Source organism: Teleopsis dalmanni, chromosome 2 (assembly GCF_002237135.1).
Source record: "Teleopsis dalmanni isolate 2A chromosome 2, ASM223713v2, whole genome shotgun sequence".
In the NCBI taxonomy this organism is placed as follows: Eukaryota; Metazoa; Arthropoda; class Insecta; order Diptera; family Diopsidae; genus Teleopsis; species Teleopsis dalmanni.
The window spans coordinates 221,955,617-221,976,395 of record NC_051847.1 but is presented as its reverse complement, the minus strand read 5'-3'; the positions used below and the strand labels follow the sequence as shown (position 1 = coordinate 221,976,395).

At 27.6% G+C, this 20,779-nt stretch overlaps 1 protein-coding gene across 1 annotated transcript; it reads left to right on the top strand.

Annotated features, from left to right (window-relative positions):
* The first annotated feature begins 6,511 nt into the window (after positions 1-6,511).
* LOC119680529 (probable sodium/potassium/calcium exchanger CG1090) lies at positions 6,512-14,799 on the top strand. Its single transcript, XM_038093379.1, has 6 exons — positions 6,512-6,821; positions 11,547-11,741; positions 11,815-12,348; positions 12,425-13,433; positions 13,941-14,129; positions 14,195-14,799. The coding sequence occupies exons 1-6, from the start codon at positions 6,819-6,821 to the stop codon at positions 14,203-14,205; spliced, it is 1,941 nt and encodes a 646-aa protein (XP_037949307.1). The 5' UTR covers positions 6,512-6,818; the 3' UTR covers positions 14,206-14,799.
* The last annotated feature ends 5,980 nt before the right edge of the window (positions 14,800-20,779 follow it).

Sequence of the window (20,779 nt, the reverse complement as noted above, 5' to 3'; positions counted from 1 at the left end):
CACCATCTCGTAATCGAAAATTTTTGTTTTATTATAAAATAAAGGAGTACTTAGGTATAGCCAACAGTATATAATAGATCTTCAATTACAGGATAGCTCAGCCTAACTACAAGTTTTAAGACTGCTATATTGTTTCATTTAAATTTAGATGTTTCTCTACCAATAGAACATAATACTCGAAGAAAAGTTTTTTAAATTCAATCTTGAATTATTGTTATAAACCCATTGTACCTTGATTTATTAAGAAAATTTGCATTTTTTAACATACCAAAACTATGATATCTTATAGAGTTGACCTTGGTTTGTAGAATGCACTTCACTGAGACTGAAATGGGTTCGTATCTGGTGATCGTAAAGTCGTATGTATGGTCGAAATAAAGTGTGAAACACTATGTCTCAGCATACGCTTTTCCACCGAGGGGTTTGTTTGTTTACGCCTTCAAAACAGCTTGAAAAACTTTTTGTTGGTAAATATTAAAATTAAAATTGATGTCAATGTCCCAAAATACCAGCGGAAAGTAACCATCGACTATCAAGATCAGCCAAACCGTCACAAATGATGATGCTTAATTTTTTACGGCCATTAAAATTTCTAAATGTACGTATGACTTATATATTAAATAAACTCAAAGACATTATTTGTTTAAAAATTGCTCAATTGGAAAATTTCTCTTATCAGAAAATATGATATTAAGCAAATCGTGGTGTTCATGCCAGCGCAATAGTGCCCTCACTCTATCGAACCTAGTTTTTTTTTGAATATTGATGAAATTTTTTTTTTGGAAACTTGTGAAGTTTCTCTTTGGACTCCGTTTTGGATATACGTTCTAGATTATTTTCGATGGCTTGAATTTCGTTAATTAGAACTTTGACTTTGTAAACTACTTCTAAACACATAACCACTGACTCACTCTATCAGTTTTGCCACGACCCGTAAAAACACTATCTACAAAAATGTCTTTACAATTTGTTGTGTTCTGGTTGAGTTCCAATAACAACTACGTTTAATTTGACTATTACATTTGCATTCCATCACGGACAAAATCGACGATTAATGGGCGCGGTGTTACTCTGTAAATTTAAAAATAAATTGCTGACATACAGACAGATAGCAAGCAGATAAACATCTTTGGACTGATTCATCTTTTCACTTTGATTAAGACTGCTTATTTATAGCAATTAAAATATATATATCCTTCATAATATTTTTACTTAATAAAATCATTTAGTGATTGCTAGTGAATAAACTACACAGATTATGTGACCTGAGCATTGATCATTAGTGTCAATTTGCTAACATTATGATGTCATACAGTTGAATAACTCAATGGGAATAATTTCAAAATTCATTTATTTTCTTCGACAAAGTCTGTCTGGTCTAAGATTTATTTCGTCTTCCAATTGTCTTTAAATTTTTCATGTAAGGTGTTTGTTCATCTTGCCTATATCCTGCTGCGCCCTAAAATTTTTATCCAACATACTCACTTTTGTTTTAGCACAGATCTAATAAATTTGCAAAGATTACTTGATTTGTTATATACATATTTGCAGCATTGCTTCTTCCTTAATTTTTCTTAGTAATAGATTTTCGAGATGTTTTTTAATATAAAGATTTAGATACTTTCGTAGTTGTCAATTAACAGAATTATTATATAATATAATGAATACACGTGATGTATACTTATATTTTTGTATATTTGTGTTAAGCAACCTAGATAGATGAAAAATAAACAATGTGCAATTAAGCTAAATTGATCTGATCGAGTTGCAATAAAATAGGTATTAATCGATTATATAAAAGTATCGCTATATTTCCAGAACAAATATCGAAACACTGTTTAGAAAGGTTCAACGCTAAGAAGTTAAATATATCAACATTAGACTTTTGTCAAAGCTTGAATGACGAGATTAAATAGCAAAACGTTGTTTTAGACTAAACGGTCTAAGAATTCCATCAGCAAATAGACTATCAAAAGTCATCAAAGCCTCAATAGAAAAGTTTGCGAAATAATAATTATTGTTTTAAAAGAGAAGATGGAAGGCAATCGTTATACAAAGTATAAGTAAATAATAACATTATTATAAAACTATAATTAATAGTTTTATAACCTAATCCATTGATAAGTTATATGATTCTACTAAAGAACTTTGTTTTAGGAAACCTATCCTACTCAAAAGAAGTTAATAGACCTCAAATAGAAACCCGGTGATTCAAAATTTTTAATAGTAGTATTACACATTATTATTGGAAGTAAAATATATTAATGGTTCTATTATTTTAAAGGTATATTTTTTTTTGGGGAATAGATTCTATGCTCATAAAATATAATATTATGGCCTTGTGAATAATAAATAAGTACTGGATATTTGTAGTACAACAGTTCAAATTACAATGGATTATTATATCTCAATAAAATATGACTTTTGCTAAAAATTTTGAAAAATTTTTATCATTGAAGAAAAAAAAGAACAAAACCAATAAATAATAAACCTAAAAATTGCGGAAAGTCTACAATATTTGCCTCCGTCAAGTGTTACCTATTCAAACAATAAGGAATAATGTTGGTTGCAAAGGTAGCCGGTTACCTTTTGAAGTAGTCACCATTGATATTGACACTTGATTGTAAGGATTTTGCCACAATATCCTTTTAGAATCGGCGTGTCTGATGTTTTATTCATAGGATGTTTTGCGACAAATTAACTTTGAAATCAGCCGACCAAACACTCAATTGAAAAACGTGTCACAATGACGAATGCAAAGAATTTCCATTATTCTTCCTACCTGTTGTCACCGAAAAAATACACACAATTCTGCAATTATTAAGACAGAATGAAAACTACTGAAAAGCATGAGTTTTTAGTAATGAAAGACACAAAATTATTTATAGCAGTCAATTTAGCAGGTTACAATTTAATTTTAGTTGTGAATATAGCTGCAAATCTGACAATTATCCTACTTAGAGTTACACAATCATAATTCCAAGAAAATCATCAACCATCAAAAATACATGAAGAAATAATGAAATCATTTATGACAATATGAACAGTAATAGAGTATCTAACATAAGCGTATCTAAGCGGTTGTTAGAAAATACATCTAATGAATTTTATCAATAAAAATTATAAATTATTTTCTTAGAATTACATATCGTCTATAGGAATACTTTAGTTTAAAGAAAAACAGTACAGATAGTTGGAGTGACATGTTTGTATTTCGACTGTATCTAAACTAGTTCGTCATCAAATATATCATATAAACAAGCTCGATAATATTATATCATTGGGCGTACCAAGCGTGATGTAAACTTTCCATCTATATTGGCATTGTCGTAACTAACAACAACGATGTCAACCTAGAAATAAGAGTAAGAATTATTATTGCCGATCGGTATTACTATGGTTTCAGTAAGTTATTGGACTGTGAGATTGTTCGAAAGAAAAGCTCTTCATAAGATCTTTGGTCCACTACTATTCAACGAAAGCTACCGCATCTAAATAAACCACAACCTATACGAGCTTTATCATTACATCGTGATCGTTTAGTGAATAAACATACAGTTGTTGAGAACTACTTATTGGACGAGACTGGAATAGACACGCAGGCACCAAGGGCGGCTAAAAAGGAGTGATAAGTTAAACCGAAACTCCATAAAGGGTTGACCAAATAAGAAGAAAGTTGGATACAATAAGTGTACAATATAGCCTGTTGAAAGAAATCTCTTTGTAATGGGTGAATAATCGACATAGAAACGGATAAAGAGTGTAGGATTGGATATACACTAAAGCGAACATCATTACTAAGAGGAATCTATCATAATCAAGGAAATGGTCATTCCAAGGAGGAGGTGAAGGTGTTCTGTTTGATATAAACTGCAAAAGTAGAGCCTGATATAGGTGAGATAAAACCATAAATGCTGCATAGATTCAATTAGAATAAAAAGATTGCTAAAGCTTCAAGTACACATTAACAGTGAACAAAAAGGGACAATTTAAATATACGTAATTAAAACCGCAGCTCATATTAATAAATGGTTTTGTTTTGTCTTTATGTCTACTAAAGTTTTTATATATAATTACTACATTAACTGCTCAAAAATAAGATACGATTACTAATTTCGAACCTTTTGGTTGCATGAACGAATTAAAGTAAACAATCGACTCAGTAACAGCAATCGTATGACATTAAAGTTTTAAATCATATAATCTAAAAAGCCGATTTTTATCCCTTCTCAACCTCCTGTAAATAATCCAAGCGAAAATCGATTTAAAACGCTTAATTTAAAAGACGTCAGCTTGTCTACTTTGGTTGGCAGAGCCTGTTTGGCCACCAATATCAGGTATCCTTACGCCACATAAAAGCGAATTGACATGGTTTCCTATGAATAAATTTGTTGTGGTAGCATCAAATGTCTACAATACAAATATGACTTTATTGCCAACAATACCTTGTCGCATAGTGTGTTCGTCCTTAAACTAATTTTTTTTAGAAAGACATGCTGGTTTGCTTCCATGACATAAATGCTAGTGTCATTATTTATGTGCTGATTTCTTTAAAAAAAAAAAGGTGTCAAAAATGTGTCGGTCCACGATACGAAGGACGATACACATTTTCCTCTCCTATTGAATTGCTTGAGAGGTGCAATGAGTGTTTGTTTTCTTTCGTTTGTAGCACTTTTATAAAATATTAATACTTAGAAGAAAATCTTTCGATTTTTATATAACAATCCTTTTGAGATCTTACTCAATAAAAGACCTTTTGTGGACAAATTTCGATATCTTTGAATGCTATTGTTAAATGTTTAATGTTTGATATTGCCATTAATATTTTCATGCGGGAATCGTAAACGTGTATGTTCGTATTTGTTTGTGGTTCGTCATACAAATGGTTTTCGGAATTGCAGCAGATACAATTTTATTTTGTGCGGAATAATCTTGTTGATAGCTGCGTGATCGCCCTTTTTTGACTTTGGGTTTCTGAAAAATAGATTTTATTTTTTTTTTTTTTGTTATTTGCATTTAATTCAGCACAAACCAAAATGATGTCGTAATGCGTTTAGGCATTCGGATTTATCATCCCTCCTCTTCAAATGTTGAAAACTGCATTGTTTACTTCTGGAGTGCCGCATTACTAAATGGCTTTGAAAGTGTGAAAGGTGAGGACAAGGGGTGTATTTCATTTTTATTTTGGTTAACAATTACAATTGCGGCTTAAGTTTGCAATAATAATACAAATTACATAAAATATTAAAAGAAACTATGAATATTTAAATGCGAACTAACTTTTAAGTTGAAATTGATATATCTTTTCGAATGGAACACTTCAAAACGGTTTGTTTAAATGCTTTGAAGCAGGGTTGTCCAAACCAGATGCGATTGCTGGCCAACAAAAATCACTGTAACAGATTTTAGCCGCAGATTTATATAAGTTTATAGTTGTTTTCGAAAAAAATAGAAATAAGGTTATAATGTTAAATTTAGTTTTATTAATTTATCAATTCAAATGCATTTATTTGGTATACCATACAAATAAAATAATGTGGTTTTACCTGTTCACCAAAAAAAATTTGCGTAATTGTAGTAGATTAAAAACATGTCGCCGGCTGTACAAACATTAGACGCGGCCGTGTTTTGGACAGCTCTGCTTTAAAAAATAGATAAATGCCAACCAGCAGCTTATCTCTTAAAATAGTAGTTTAAAAACTTAAAAAGTTCTATTATTAACATCTATATTTTGAATTTTAAAATATTGAATGTTGTCGAATTCGAATTGATTTTTTTTTCCTACTCTGATCTATAACTTCAACAGACTCCGTTCAAAGGTGTCCCTACAAATAACTTTTATTGTACTTATAAATTGAGAGTTTCATTAAACTTATTAATTTATGAAATTATAAAATTTGATTTACATTTCATTTATAAAATATTTGTATCTATATGAATTTAAAATTTAGTTTATAAATATGTAACATAGAAATAATTAATAACAGAATAAGTTAAGTGAAGTCAAAAGTATACTATGAATATTTGAAATGTTCTTATATTCCAGCAAAGCATTTAAAAATGTGAAAGTAAAAGCTTTCTATCACAGCACAAGTTTTATCCAATGTTGCCACACTCGAATGTATTTTATTCACTTTTGTAAATAAAAGTTTTGAGAGAAAAAGCTTAAATACTCCCAATATTAGAGTGCGTAGTAGTAACGGTTATTGCTTATCTCATGTAGCAATTGTGGTGAGTATGTGAAGCAAATGAAAATAGATGTGTTTGAATTAATTTTGGTGGCTACTATCAGTTTGCTCAGAGAATCGCATCAGTTACTAACGTGAAGCATATAAAATAAATTATTTTATTAAAAAAAATTAATATTTCATATAATACATCATTCTCATAGGAAGAATAGTCTTCCTAAAAATAACCTTTTGCAATGGTTATAAGTGCTATATGAAAATCTTCAAGTAACAAAAATATTTTTAAAATTATTAATTAAAATTTGCAAAACAGGATGCAATGAAGTGCATACTTATAAAATAATATGAAATTTCCTGTGTGTAAAAATTGAAAGAAACACAATTTTCGACCTTTTCTACGCAACGGTATTTCTTCTGTATCTGTTTTCCGCACACCACCCACCGAAGTTTGGGCAAAAGTTTAATATTTCGTGGCAAGCAATAACATAAAATTAAGTGAAATTAAAATAAAAAAATATTTATATATTCCATTAAAAAAACCAGCAGCAAATTTTTACTTAAAATAATTGATCTCTAAGTGCTGCGTGCGCTAAGCTAATATAATAAAATTTCAAAAACGACAATAGGAAAATGGTAATTCAGAATGATAATAATTATTAAATAAATTGTTATTCCATCCATTTTTTATACAAAGATATAAAAAGAACTTATTGTTTAAAAGAAGCATTAAAGAAAACAATTGTATTTCCTTAACGCGGTGCAATCGCTGACAATTTCATGAATAACAAAAGCAACTGCGATAGCGGAAAATAGTATTTTTGCTATTTTAGTTGCTTGGTTTTTGTTCCTTTTTCATTTTTTCATTATTTTGCCTTTTTGCCTTCAAAATTATGTGGGAGGTATTGTCATGCAAATATGATGTAAGTCTCATAGGGTAAAAATCGTATTGCATGGCTGGGTTATTGGGTAGCTGGGTAGCTGGGTAGTATAAGCATAGCACAGAAAGATGAAGAAGAACAAAATTATAATCATGTCGTCATTGTTTTTAACTTTTGTTGTTACTTAACAAAATTTATGTTACAATAACTATAGCAAATAAAAAAATAACAGTTACTTAAACAGCAGCAGCAGTTATTGACCCACACTTGCAGTAACTTGAGCGCACTTTTATAGCAACATTTACACACACATACACACACATAGCAACTATACGGCCACCCATTGATAACAACAACAACAACATAAAAATCTCACAACAAAATTTGTAAATCGATATTGTGTACGGCTGTGGCCAAGTGGCCCACTGGCGGAAAGCCTTTGAGTCGTTACGTTGCTGTGGTGACTTTAGCCACGTTGCTCTTTTGATTTTGCACGCTTGTTTCAATTGCTTTAACATTAACTTCTGATTTCTATGCTTTTATGTTTGAATTCTTTTTTGCATTTGCTAATAACAAAATTGATTTAAAATATGATTGAATTAATTTGTGTTAATAGGTATATGGTATGTATGTTTCATGATAGGAATACGCACACAAATAGGATATATATTTATAACTCATACGTACCACCGCACACATATACTCGTACGTAGGAACAAGAACATTTCTAGCGAAATGTTATCAAATAGCAAAAATGACTATAAAAAATGTAAACAGAAGCTAACAACAAACAACAACAAAAATTAAGTGGTTGGCAACGTGTTTAAATTGTGAGATAGTATGCGTGTGAGTAGAGCGATGCTGCTTTTATAAGATTAACACAACTGACGTATGATGTCATGGTACTGAAAAAGTGCTGCTGGATCTGCATTTTTGCGCTTTGTACCAAAACTCTTTTTCTTATTTTCTTATTTTCTTATAACCGAGGAAGTCTTACAAAAACTTTATAGAGTAAATATATTTGTAAGTCTTTATGCAAATCATATAGAAGCAATAAATCTGCAACTTTAATAAATGCAGTTGATTTATTCAAATGCGAAACGGCGGTTATCAGCCGCAAAATATATATGTTTTTGCTGTGTTAAACCATTAATATAAATTTAGACAGATTAAAATACTTAAAATAGAGAAGCAAAAAAGACTGTTATTAAAATAAGACAGAGTTGAATAGCACAAAATATTATGGCAACAAAAGTATATCAAATTTCAACCATTTGACAATGCATAAAATCATTACATGAATGGAAGCCAGTCATAATTCCCACAAGTTTCCAAGTCAAACTAAATTCCATGTTAACTAGAGCTAATGTATACCAAAAAATAGTTGGATATATACATATATAAATATTTTGTCTACATAAATATTATTATTTTTTAATATATAATAATCAAATAATAATAAACCATCTCTATTACTGGGCATGTGTAGTCCATGATGCGTTTTCACTTTTATCTTCGTAACAATTAATGCTTCAGCTCGGTAATGTTGTTTAGTAGCCCAAAAAGAGGACCAATATATAAGACAATTGGAAATATTTAATACAAGCAGAATGACGTAGGCAAGCACTCTACATACATATGTAACCTCGGCATGTTGCTGACTAACTGTAAGCTATATTGGAGATTTTCTTTTCTTGAAAGATAGGAAATCCCATTAGACAGTAATATATAACATTTTATCTTTTTAATGATAGATATTCTTATAAATCTTATATACATGGAAGTTAGTTATCGGTTGAGTGTAAAGTTAGTCAATAATAAACAATCACGACCAAATATGACTTATTACTATTATCATTAAAACATATTAATTAAAAATATTATTGTATTATAATTTATGGATTCAGTTTATTTATAAGTAGTTTACAATTATTTCTTATTCGTATTGATACCCATACCCGTTTCTATATTTTAAAAATTTTTAATAAGATCCAATTCTTTATACTTCCGTTGTTGATGACAAAAATTTCCAAAATATTCAGTCTATGCTCTAATCTTGACATATGTCCTGCTGAATATATTGACAGAATTACTAGGAGTAAACTGTTCCTTTTAATAACTTATATTATACTTGTAAATAGAAAATTGGACAGTATTTTCTCAGTCATTGCTCGGCTAATACCTATTGTTAGTTTCTTTGTCTATAATCTTTAAAACTTATTTGTGTCCTATATGAGTGCACTTTGGATAAGTATAATTTTTTAATGGTTTCCGTATACATATAGTGTATATTATGATACATATGGTGTAAGTGAAATTTATTTTGAATGGTACTATCATCTCGCCTTAACATAGCTTGCTTTGGGAAAATATATATAAATCGGTAGATAGAATTACCTATTTTGTGCCATTTGCACAACAATAGTCAATACGTATAAGATAACCTCACATCTTTTGGGTTTACCCTCCAAACTTAACTTAGCTTTCCTCAATGGGATTGGCTTTCATTCCCTTGATATTTTTAAATTGGTGGAAAGCTAAAATAGTATCAAAGTGATATAACATATATGATGTAATTGAAACTTATATTTTATAGAACTTATCATAGCTTTTTTAAGGAAATAGTTTCTACATTTACGCAAGGTATATAAATCGGTAGATATCTCAAATGGTACAACAATAGTTAATAGACATAACATAAACTTACATAACTTTCTTGAATGCAATGGTTTCCCTATCATCGATAGATGTACAAATTTACAAAAAAAATTAAAAAAAAAAAATATTGAAATCACTCGGTAGCGTAAATGGTAACACAGGTATTCATGTAACCTAAGTAAGCCCCATATCTTTTAGTGTATCATTGCTATCCGGACTTAACAAAGCTTCCTTATCTCTTGGTTAAATATAATATATTCTTTGGAAATGTTATTTTCTTAACACAAAACTCGTTTTAGTTGTAATTTCAGTTAAAAAGTATTTTAAAAACTTAACGAAATGGTTTTCACTTTCCTCAAAAGATTTAAACAAACTTGTAAGATATTTTGATTTTTATACGAATTTATGAACTTAGTTATACTTTGCACTTAATAGTTTTCTTACAATCGTATTTGCTTTCAGTTGAATTACGGCTGCTACTATTAATCCGTGGTATCTGTCTCGTGTTACATATCTTTTGGTTTTTTTTTTGGAAGCAAAGGCTCTTAACTGCCAAATGACATTAGTCGTATGCTTTAGTAGCACCACAAGTAATGCTAATAAAAAATAACATTTGAACAAAACTAATCCCCCAAGCTATTGTCTTTACAGCCTTTATAACCACTTTATTGTAGGAGGCACTGTAAGAAAAAATAAAAAACATGAAGAAAGCCGGGAAAATGTAAGAGTATGTGCAAATTGTGAAAATGCGCTAAAATCGCTGCCTTTGTGATAAATATGTTAAATACTATCTGTCAATATTTTAACTTGCATCATTAAAAGTATTAAACATAAAACATCATATATCACCCTATAACCAGACTTTTCTGGTAATCATCAATTGATATCTGTTTGGAAGTAATTCTCTCCACCTATGGCAGAAAATGAGCTAACATTATTTTTATTAAGATTTAGAAACTTCTACAGAAAACGCTTATATAAAAATTTTTATATTTAAAAACAGTTACTTCATAGTTATAATAAAAAAGTGCCAACCCTTAATTGTCTAATATGCAATGTATATGCATAAGTTTTTTTTAGTTAAATCGGGGAAAATTTATACATATATCTTATATATGTTAAAATTTACCAGAGACTTTTATTGTTTCTGTCTCTGCTACACCTCTCACATATACAACGACTATTATATAGAATCTTTTAACATTTCGATTGGTTAACAGAGTTATCTCTGTAGCTTGTATTATCGGTTTTGAACAAGGGCATTTTGAACCAATTATATCGGAATGTTTACATGAAAGATAAATTTTCATTTAATAATTTATTTTAATAGGTACATATATATGTCAATTAGTACAGCGAAACTTGTGAAACCATTCGGTTCCATTCTTTAGTAATTTATCCTAGGACAATATATTACCAATAGGCACATATAAAGTAGTAATAGTAAAAATAATAAAAGTAGTCAAAACAGCTTAACTAAGTAACTCCCTGAATAAACCGTTTAATCTATGTGTGGACACAATATATCTAATAGCAAAATTATATATCTATTATGACCGTACTTTAATAAAATCCATGTTATAATGTTATTGTAATCCCTATGACTGTTATAAGAGAAAGCTGCTCAAAATAGATTTGCATTCTACGCTGAATAAAGTTTATATATTATTTGAAGCATGATAATGTTAGCTAAGTTTGAAAAAATATTTAGAAACTATTAAAAACCATATTAATAGATTTCTAATTTTCTTGATTTGAGGACTAATTCAATTCAAATTTAAGATAAGGTTATGTTTAAAAATTTCAATATTTATTATTTTAGATAAGAAGAAGAAATCGACGTGCCCGCCTTTGGAATATGGGTTTGTTATTACTCATATACTATTGCGTTACTGTATATTCAGCAAAAGGTGAAAAAAAATCCGAAGGACTATTTGATATCGAGAATTTAGAAACAGAGGATGAACTTTTAGATCTTCCATTGGCAAATAGCAGCAAAGAAAGCATAGTAACTGAGGTAAGCTTAATTCAACAAATAAGTCAAATATTTAAGTATAATAAATATATGCTGCTCATTATATATGTTTTAGGCAAATATTGTGTCTACAGAACCAACGTACACAACTAAAAAAGGTGCTGTACCAACTTGGCGTCCGAAACGAGAGAACTGCACACCTCCAGCTATCGAACAATTTCCTCAACCGTTAATGAATAAATGGTTAAGACAGCATGGCGGCCTGATAATACACGTTCTTGTCGCTGTTTTTACTTTCTTCGGCCTAGCCATTGTCTGTGACGATTATTTCGTTGCTAGTTTAGATAGATTATGTGAAGAACTGAAATTGTCACCTGATGTAGCAGGTGCTACATTCATGGCTGCTGGCAGCTCTGCACCTGAGTTGGCGACTGTTGTTATCGGTGTTTTCTTTGCCCAAGACGATATTGGCATTAGTGGTGTAATTGGATCTGCCGTCTTTAATATAATGTTTGTGATATCAGTGTGCGCACTCTGTACAGGTACTGTGTGCCAACTGAATTGGTGGCCACTCGTCCGAGATTGTTTCTTTTATTGTCTTTCTATACTTGTCATGCTAATTATAATCTTTAATGACGTTATATCATGTGTAAGTTACTTAGTTCATACTCTCGATCTTTCAAATTTATTAATAGTGCACAATAATTTCTTGTTTTTAAATTTAGTTCGAATCTGTATTTATGTTACTTTGCTATGTGGGTTACTGTGTAGCACTACACTTCAATACCGAACTGGAACGTTGGGCAATGTCACTTAATCTTCCTTTTAAACTTCCTACCAAAGAAGAACAGTCTTCACTAGTCACTTATAAAAATATACCGGAAAGTAATTATACACAAGGTGGTCAGCAACAAACTAGCCTATCTCAAGATGCAGATACAAATACTTCAGGATCCCAGCAGCAACAACAACAACAACAGCAACAACCGACTACAGACTATCAAAGCTATACGGATCCTAACGCAAGCTGGGATCCAAATGCAGCTTGGGGAGATCAACCAGCTAATCCAGTCGGAGTCAGTGCTAGAACTACTCAACCACCGGTCGATGATTGGGGCATGAGCCAATTTACTGCTGGTCAAGGTCAAGAAAATATGGCCTATAATCCTGACCAACCTGACGCTGTCGTAACACAAACAGCTACAAATGATAATAGTAAATCTGTTGTTGGAAAGCCACAACCAGCAGGTGTAGATTACTATAAATCAACTGATAAATCAAAAGAGCCACGTCCCAATCCGTTAGAAAGACCGACCGAGGGTGGACTTCCAACACTGATCGCCTGGTACGTTGTTTATCCCATACATTTTCTTTGCCAGAAAACTATGCCAGACTGCCGCTTGGAGAAATACCGTAATTGGTACCCATTCACTTTTATAATTTCAATGATCTGGATATCGTTTTACTCATACTTCATGGTATGGATGATAACAGTAATTGGTTCTACATTGGCCATACCAGATACAGTTATGGGATTGACATTTGTTGCTGCTGGTGTTTCTGTGCCCGATGCCCTAAGCTCAATAGCAGTTATCAAAGAAGGATTTGGTGATATGGCCGTCTCAAATGCAATTGGCTCTAATGTCTTTGATATCCTAGTGTGCTTAGGTCTTCCGTGGTTTATACAAACAGCTATTATAAAGCCTGGTTCACATGTAAATGTAATATCAAAGGGTATGTAAAGACTACTGAAAATTGTTAGTAGGATGCTTGTGATAATTATGAATAATGCATGTAAGTCTCAATTTTGCTTGGGTAGAATTCAAATTGCATGTGCTAGAAATGTGATTACAAATGAGTGTGGTATTCTTATTAGACATGAGCTGGAATAAGATTGCACACAATCGCAATAAAAAATAATAAAATACGTTTGGATTTCAATATGACTAATACTTATAAGAAATATTTCAAAAAGTTAATTTGCTAGAGTAATGATTCATATCTTACATAAGGTTGACTCCTTAATATGCGTAATGAAGCAAATTATTCTTTTCTAATCGATACGAATCATAATTAATGATATTTATTGTTGAAACGGAAAAATTTCTTATACCATATTACGCATATTAAGGATAACTCCGAATATCAATTCTTTAAATGGATACCTTATTATATATGTTAGATTTTAATCAAAATTAAATAATTTAAAATATCTTATTATATTATTAATTTATTATTTAGGCTTGGCATATTCCACACTTTCATTGTTTTCGACAGTCATATTCTTATTACTGTCGACACATCTTAATGGCTGGAAGTTGGACAAACGTCTTGGAATCGTACTCATGCTTTGGTATCTCTTCTTTATAACTCTAGCATCTCTTTACGAATTAAATGTGTTCGGCTACATGAATCCACCAGAGTGTGTCAGTAAGTTGAATTTGGCTTTTAAAGTAGATTTTTTCGTTTTGAAATTTATGCCCTTTCTATTTCAGGCGACTATTAAACTAAAATATAGATTTGCAGCAAATACGAATATAAATCAGGCGAATAAAGAGTACAAACAATTTTACACCCTTGTATTTGTACTCAGTAAAGAAAAAAGTAAAATAACAACATTTATTTAAGTTTAATTTTATCAAATCATTCAAGTCTGTTGTTAGTATAATTACATAAAAAGTACATGAAGAAATTGCAGTGCAATTATTCAGTTAATAACATAATTACATTCCATAAATGTTGCACAAATGCTGTAGTAATCAGTAGCTGACTGCTGTAAAATTTTTAGTTATTTGTTAACCCTTAGTTGTTAGTGGTTGAATGAACACTGTTCAGTCTGATCAGCTGATTAATGTTAACTAAATATTAACTAAATGTTAACTAAATGTTAAATGTTAATTGTTAAATATTGGTTTACATTAGTCAGATGTCGAGGTCTTTCTGAGAGTTAAGAAGACACATATAATCGTATAGCTTTAAACTGAATAATCAATGCATTATCATATACATAGCAGGCATAGACAAATTTAGCAATATATACAAATACTCATATATCAAAATTAAAAATCTCACATAAAAGCAAGACCGTTTAGCACAGTATATTAATATTATAAATATATATATACAAAATTTTTAACATACATATATAAATAGTTACAAATGTAGAAATATTTAACAAAAACATTTTACATTTTTACATCGCACGGATTTATAAAAAACAAAAAACGATATTGAGACACTAATGTAGATAGGTCGTACTAAATAATTATTAATATTTATCTACAGAACATGTAAAGATATAAAGATCAAATTAAAACTCAAAGAATAATATAAGCAATAAAACTAATTATTCACTAATTATAAATATACTGCAATTATATTATAATAATAAATACAAACTGACCATAACAAAATGACATTTAATAAATGTTTAATAAATAAGGCTAAATAATATATTCCCCTAAGCTAAATTTTAATTTTAATTTATAAATAAAATTTTTAATAATAGTTACGTTAAGTTGCTTTACCATAAATCAACGATAATATAAAAACAGGAACATTGAGCTAAAAAAGGTTTCAGTTTGAAATTTAAAAGGAAAAAATTTAAAACATATAATTAACAAAAAATCGCAACGAATTTTAAGTTTCTATTTAAATAATATATATAATTAATTTAATTAATAAATATCTATATAAAAACATATTGTTAACAAATAAATTATTTTTTTTAATTATTTAAAAAAATTATATTTATATATACAATATATAGTCAATTTTGTGCATATATTAAAATATAGTCAATTTGTCCAAACAATATTATTAAATTTAATATTTAAGTTTAAAAGTAAATTTAAATAGATAATATATGCTTTTAAATATTATTAAAATTATTTTATTTAAATGGCTTAAATAAATTATATAATATTTTAAATATATGTAGATATATTTTATTACTTATAAACAAGTATTAATAAAAGTTATATATATTATTTTATGTATAAAAAAATAGCATGAGATAATATAAAATGATTAAAACCTCAAAGCAATTATATATAAATTTGTAAAATATTAATTAGTACGTACAAATAAAATAATAAAATGAAATGAAAGTATTTTGATGTATACAAATCCAATTTCTGTTCCGAAATCCGAGAAGACTATATTTAACTACATAATAATAACTGAACTTCCCTGGCACAATACTGTTCTCTTGAATGACATATGCTGAGAATAATTACCTATAACAATAATTAAGTTTCAAAGATTTTATTTTAGAATAGCATAAAAGCGCTGTTAATAATATATATAAAAAAAATATCTTATATAAAATAGCAAAAACTTGTTAAAAGCTATTATTGCATAAAAGAAGTTGTATGTTCAATCTAAATTTTAGTAAAATGTTATTGTGATAAACGTGAAAAATAACATTTCCAAAATAGTTAGATAATTTTTAAATTTCAATCAAATTTATGTGTTCGGTTTAAAACTTCTTAATGTTTTAAATTTTAATTAAATAAAATTTTAAAATTATCCCTACTGTCGTAATTCTATTATTTCTATTATTATTTATTTACATTTCATCAAGTAATAAGATCTAACATCTAGAAAATCAACATTAGGAAAAGCTGTTGTTTTAATTAAAAATTGTTAAATACCTCAACTATTAAATTCATATTAGTTAAAAATAATTAAAATTAAATAAAAATAGCGATTTCTAGAACATTCAAAAATTGTAAATCATAAAAAAATTAATAAACAAAATTGTATAAAACGTCGTATAATTAATAACATTGTCAAAAATAGTTAATTTTTTTTTGCTTCAATTTATAATATAATGTATATGTATATATTTGTAATAAAATAAAACGATATTTTTATTATAATTTAAATAATTATATTTTAAATTAAAGATGAAATTATTGATCAGAAATTATACATATATATACATATATATATATATTAGTATGGTCAAATGAAAGCACAGATTTATAACCCTAAAATCGTGTAAAACTCGTAAATTTAATCGGTGGTTAGGATTACTAATTAATACCAAATGACTTCCCGAGAGTGACGTGTCTTTATGACAAAAGAAACTATTTAAAAGTTAGACGTATTTGAATAGCAAAGAAAAAACAAGTACAAAAATTTATTTAATTTATTGAAATTTGGTTTTGTATGGTCAGCTGTTTCGAGTATTGCCAAGTACTCATCATCAGTTGTCTTAGGGAATATTCGAATTTCTTAATTAGTTTATAGTTCAAACAAATTATATACGGACTATAAATTAATCAAGAAATTCGAATATTTTCTAAGGCCATTGATGATAAGTACCTGACAATACTTGAAACAACGTTGTATGGTCAGCCAAATTTCAATTAATTAATTAAATTTTTGTCCTTGTCTTTTCTTTGCTATTCGAATCCGTCTCACATGTTTTATATTTATAAATTTATAAACTCGTATAAATTTCATACAATCTAGAAACAATATGATATGATATTTTTTTTTCTAATAGTAACTATATCACTGTTTGCTTTTAGAAAATAAATATATTAATATATTACAAATAAAGAGTAAGCGTCATGAATTAAATCATTTAATGATATATTTGTGATCAAAATTTGGAAATTTGGAATAAGTTATGAGAAAATGTGTCGTTCAATGCATGTCCTATAGGTACTCAATGGATTGTTATTTTTTAGAAGTTGTATCTTTTATTTGAATCTAAAACATAGTAAAATATAATTTAAACAAACATTTGAAATAAGAATAATCAAACTTCTATTCTATCCATTGCTTTAGATTATAATCAATGAAATGAAAAGCATTCATTAAAGAAGTGTAAACCCCTCACTATCTCGTAACCCCACTGCAATACTGTGTACCAATATATTTTCTAAAGGTACACTGCATTTACAAAGGAATTTTAAGATATCCGCGTATATTTGGTCTCATGAAGGTTTTGAAAACTCGTGGTGAACTACATAAATTTGCGAGATTTACAAGGTTTACCTACCTTACACTAGATATTTTTTCCTTTACACTATCGTTTTTACAATATTAATTTAACTTCATATCATATATAGTTAACAAAATAAAGTTAATTAAAATTAAAAAGGACATAAAATTACATATTTGATTTGAATTCGTTTATTAAAATTTTAACATGTTTTAATAATAAATAATTTTGCATATTTAGCACACCACCTTTCTTTAAATGCTATTGTTAGTGAAAATAAAATTAACTATACAGTTAAATACAGTTTAAACTTTTAAATTATAATAAAATTAATAATAAATCATAATAGGGTTGTTATGTTTCTTTTATGAAAAATTAAGATTTTTTAATGTATAATTATGATTTTAAATTAAATTGTACAAATTAATTTTACAAGATTATTTTAATTACCAATCTTTTTTAAAAATTATTATTTAAAATATTATAAACTATATTGAAGTTCATATTAAAAAGTAAAATCAAAAATTATTTTTATCTTATATTATACATTAACATAGTTTAATATATTTCTCCATTTTTTTTTCGTATCCAATATTAATATATTATTGTTATATAAAAAACAATATTTAAATTTTTAGTCAAAAACTTTTAATTCAAATTTAATTCATATTATATTATTGATTATAGTTCATAACTTAAAAGTTAAATAGCAATTATAATTATATATTATTTTACAGTTAAAACTTTATTTGAATTTTTAATTAAAATTTTAAAATTTAGAGCTTATTTCTAGAAAATCAAATATAATACTTAATACCTACCCTATCCTATCCAAATTATAATCTAACCTTATACTTAATAACCATGTATAAAATTACATTACTGCTATCAGTACCAACGATTCTCATACATTAAGCAATTTTTAATCATATATATTTTATGAACATAATTGTTCTTCCCAAGAAAGGGGTCAATTCTTTGAATCAATTACCTACAAAATAAAACTAATTATCTATATTTAATTATACATATATATAAAATGATTTAACAAAAATTTAAAAATTAATTAATATAAATTCTTGTAAAGTTAAAAGTATATTGATATAATATATATAAAAAATAATTAATAGTTTGTGAATTACGTAAAGTATATAAGCACTTAATAAAACATATATATATATATACAAACAGATTTAATATATAAGTTTAATAAATATATATATGTTAATGATTGAATTTAATGCAATTTAACTAATATTTTAACGTTCAACGTAAATTATTTGATGTTTAAGAACAATATTTACAAGATAAAAAGATTATTAACAGAAGACCTAAAATTACATAAATATATTATATATTAAATATTGTGTTTAATTTTCAAATTCTTATATTACTTTTGCTGTTTATATATTTATTAATTAATATTATTGAACATTTATGTAAAATTTTAATATTATTACATACATACAAGTACATACCTACATAAAAGCGACTAAATAGAGATGGATAAAGCAGAAGCAGAATCAAGATAAAATACTAATGATATATTAAAATATTTACTGTTGATGTTATGTTAGTTTAATAAAAATAAAATACAAATCAATCATTACAGAGTGCATTTATTAATTCAACAATTTAGTTATTTATATTTTAAACCACGAGGCAATTCTTATCTACAATATTTAAAGATGTTAAAGGAATTACCATCCCAGGCAATGATTGTGATTATTTAAATAATATTAAATTCTCAATTCGATGAACTGTTGATTTCGTTGAAATAGATTCTTTATCATTATCTGTTATTTGTTCTATTAAACTAAGGAAAATACATTATTCCTACTGCTTCCAGAGAAGAAATTCAAAATACATTGTTGAGCGTAAATACATAATTTTCTCAATAAAGTTCTATGGTTTAACAGAATTTGAAAACGAAATTTAATTAAACATATATACACAATTTTTACTTATAATAACTTTATAATTTAAATAATTATTGGTAACCCTAATGCTACCTGCATAGCAATAAGACGTCACTGTTCAATGCCTTACTGTTACTGCGTTCCAGCATTAAAGTTTAATGTTATAACATTATCTTGGTAATGTTTTTCACCACACTCAAGTATTTCATTTTCATTTTGCAAAGCTTTCAATTCAAATATTTTTTTCACAGTTGTTTTTTTTCTCTTTGTACTGCTAAAGGGTGTTAAGCTTTTATATTGCGGAGAAAAAAATATAAAACACAAAAGACTGAGGCACATTGCATTGTTTACGCATAGAAGTACACTTTTATTTAGGCATTATCGATTTAATTCATTTTCATTGACAAATTTTGTGTGTACTACAAATGAAAGTTCATCTCAAACATATAAAAATAAATTTCAAATTTAATAAATTGAATATAATTAATTATGTATAAATGTATGAAAATGTGATACTTATAAGTCAATATGCTAGGTTTTTTTTTATTACACATATTACATATTACAACATAATATAATTACTATGTTTTTCAGGTTTAAAACTAAACTTTTTATTAATTAATGAACAAATTAAAAATATAATTGACAAACATAAAATAAAAACAAATATAGAGTTTCTTTCTTCTTCTTTATTTAAACTAATTTGAGCTACTCATTTTTAATTTAGATTTTATCTTTGCTTCTGATTAAAGTGTACTTGAATGTCCAAGTATTAAATCTAAATCATTTTTCAGATCTTTATTTCAGTGCGAATTGCGTTCACTGAAATCTTTCTCGTCATTTGTTTGAAACCTAATTTTACCGAAACAAAAATCTCTCACTACGGTAAAAATCTCACTAAATTCAGCTGCGTATAATAGTTTCCAATTTCCCACAAAAAAATTTAATTGACTTAGCAATATATTATTATTGTTATTATTTTAATTATTGGAATATTACTTATAATATTACTTAATTACATTTATAAATACAATCTAAGCGATAGTAACTAAGGTTTTTCATGCAATTGATATACAATTCATATTATTAATTGTAGCTTATAGTAAGGTCACTATTACCGAACAATTGAAACCTTCATTTTCGTTATGTAGAGTATTTAGGTTTTTCTCCAATTTGACTGATTATTTCTTTCCAAGCTTTTT

What these genes read in the sequence shown, in the direction of transcription:
- LOC119680529 (XM_038093379.1), top strand. An exon ending in AAGAAAGCATAGTAACTGAG is followed by an intron (nt 11,742 to 11,814) that starts GTAAGCTTAATT and finishes TATATGTTTTAG; the next exon opens with GCAAATATTGTGTCTACAGA. An exon ending in TGTAAATGTAATATCAAAGG is followed by an intron (nt 13,434 to 13,940) that starts GTATGTAAAGAC and finishes TTTATTATTTAG; the next exon opens with GCTTGGCATATTCCACACTT.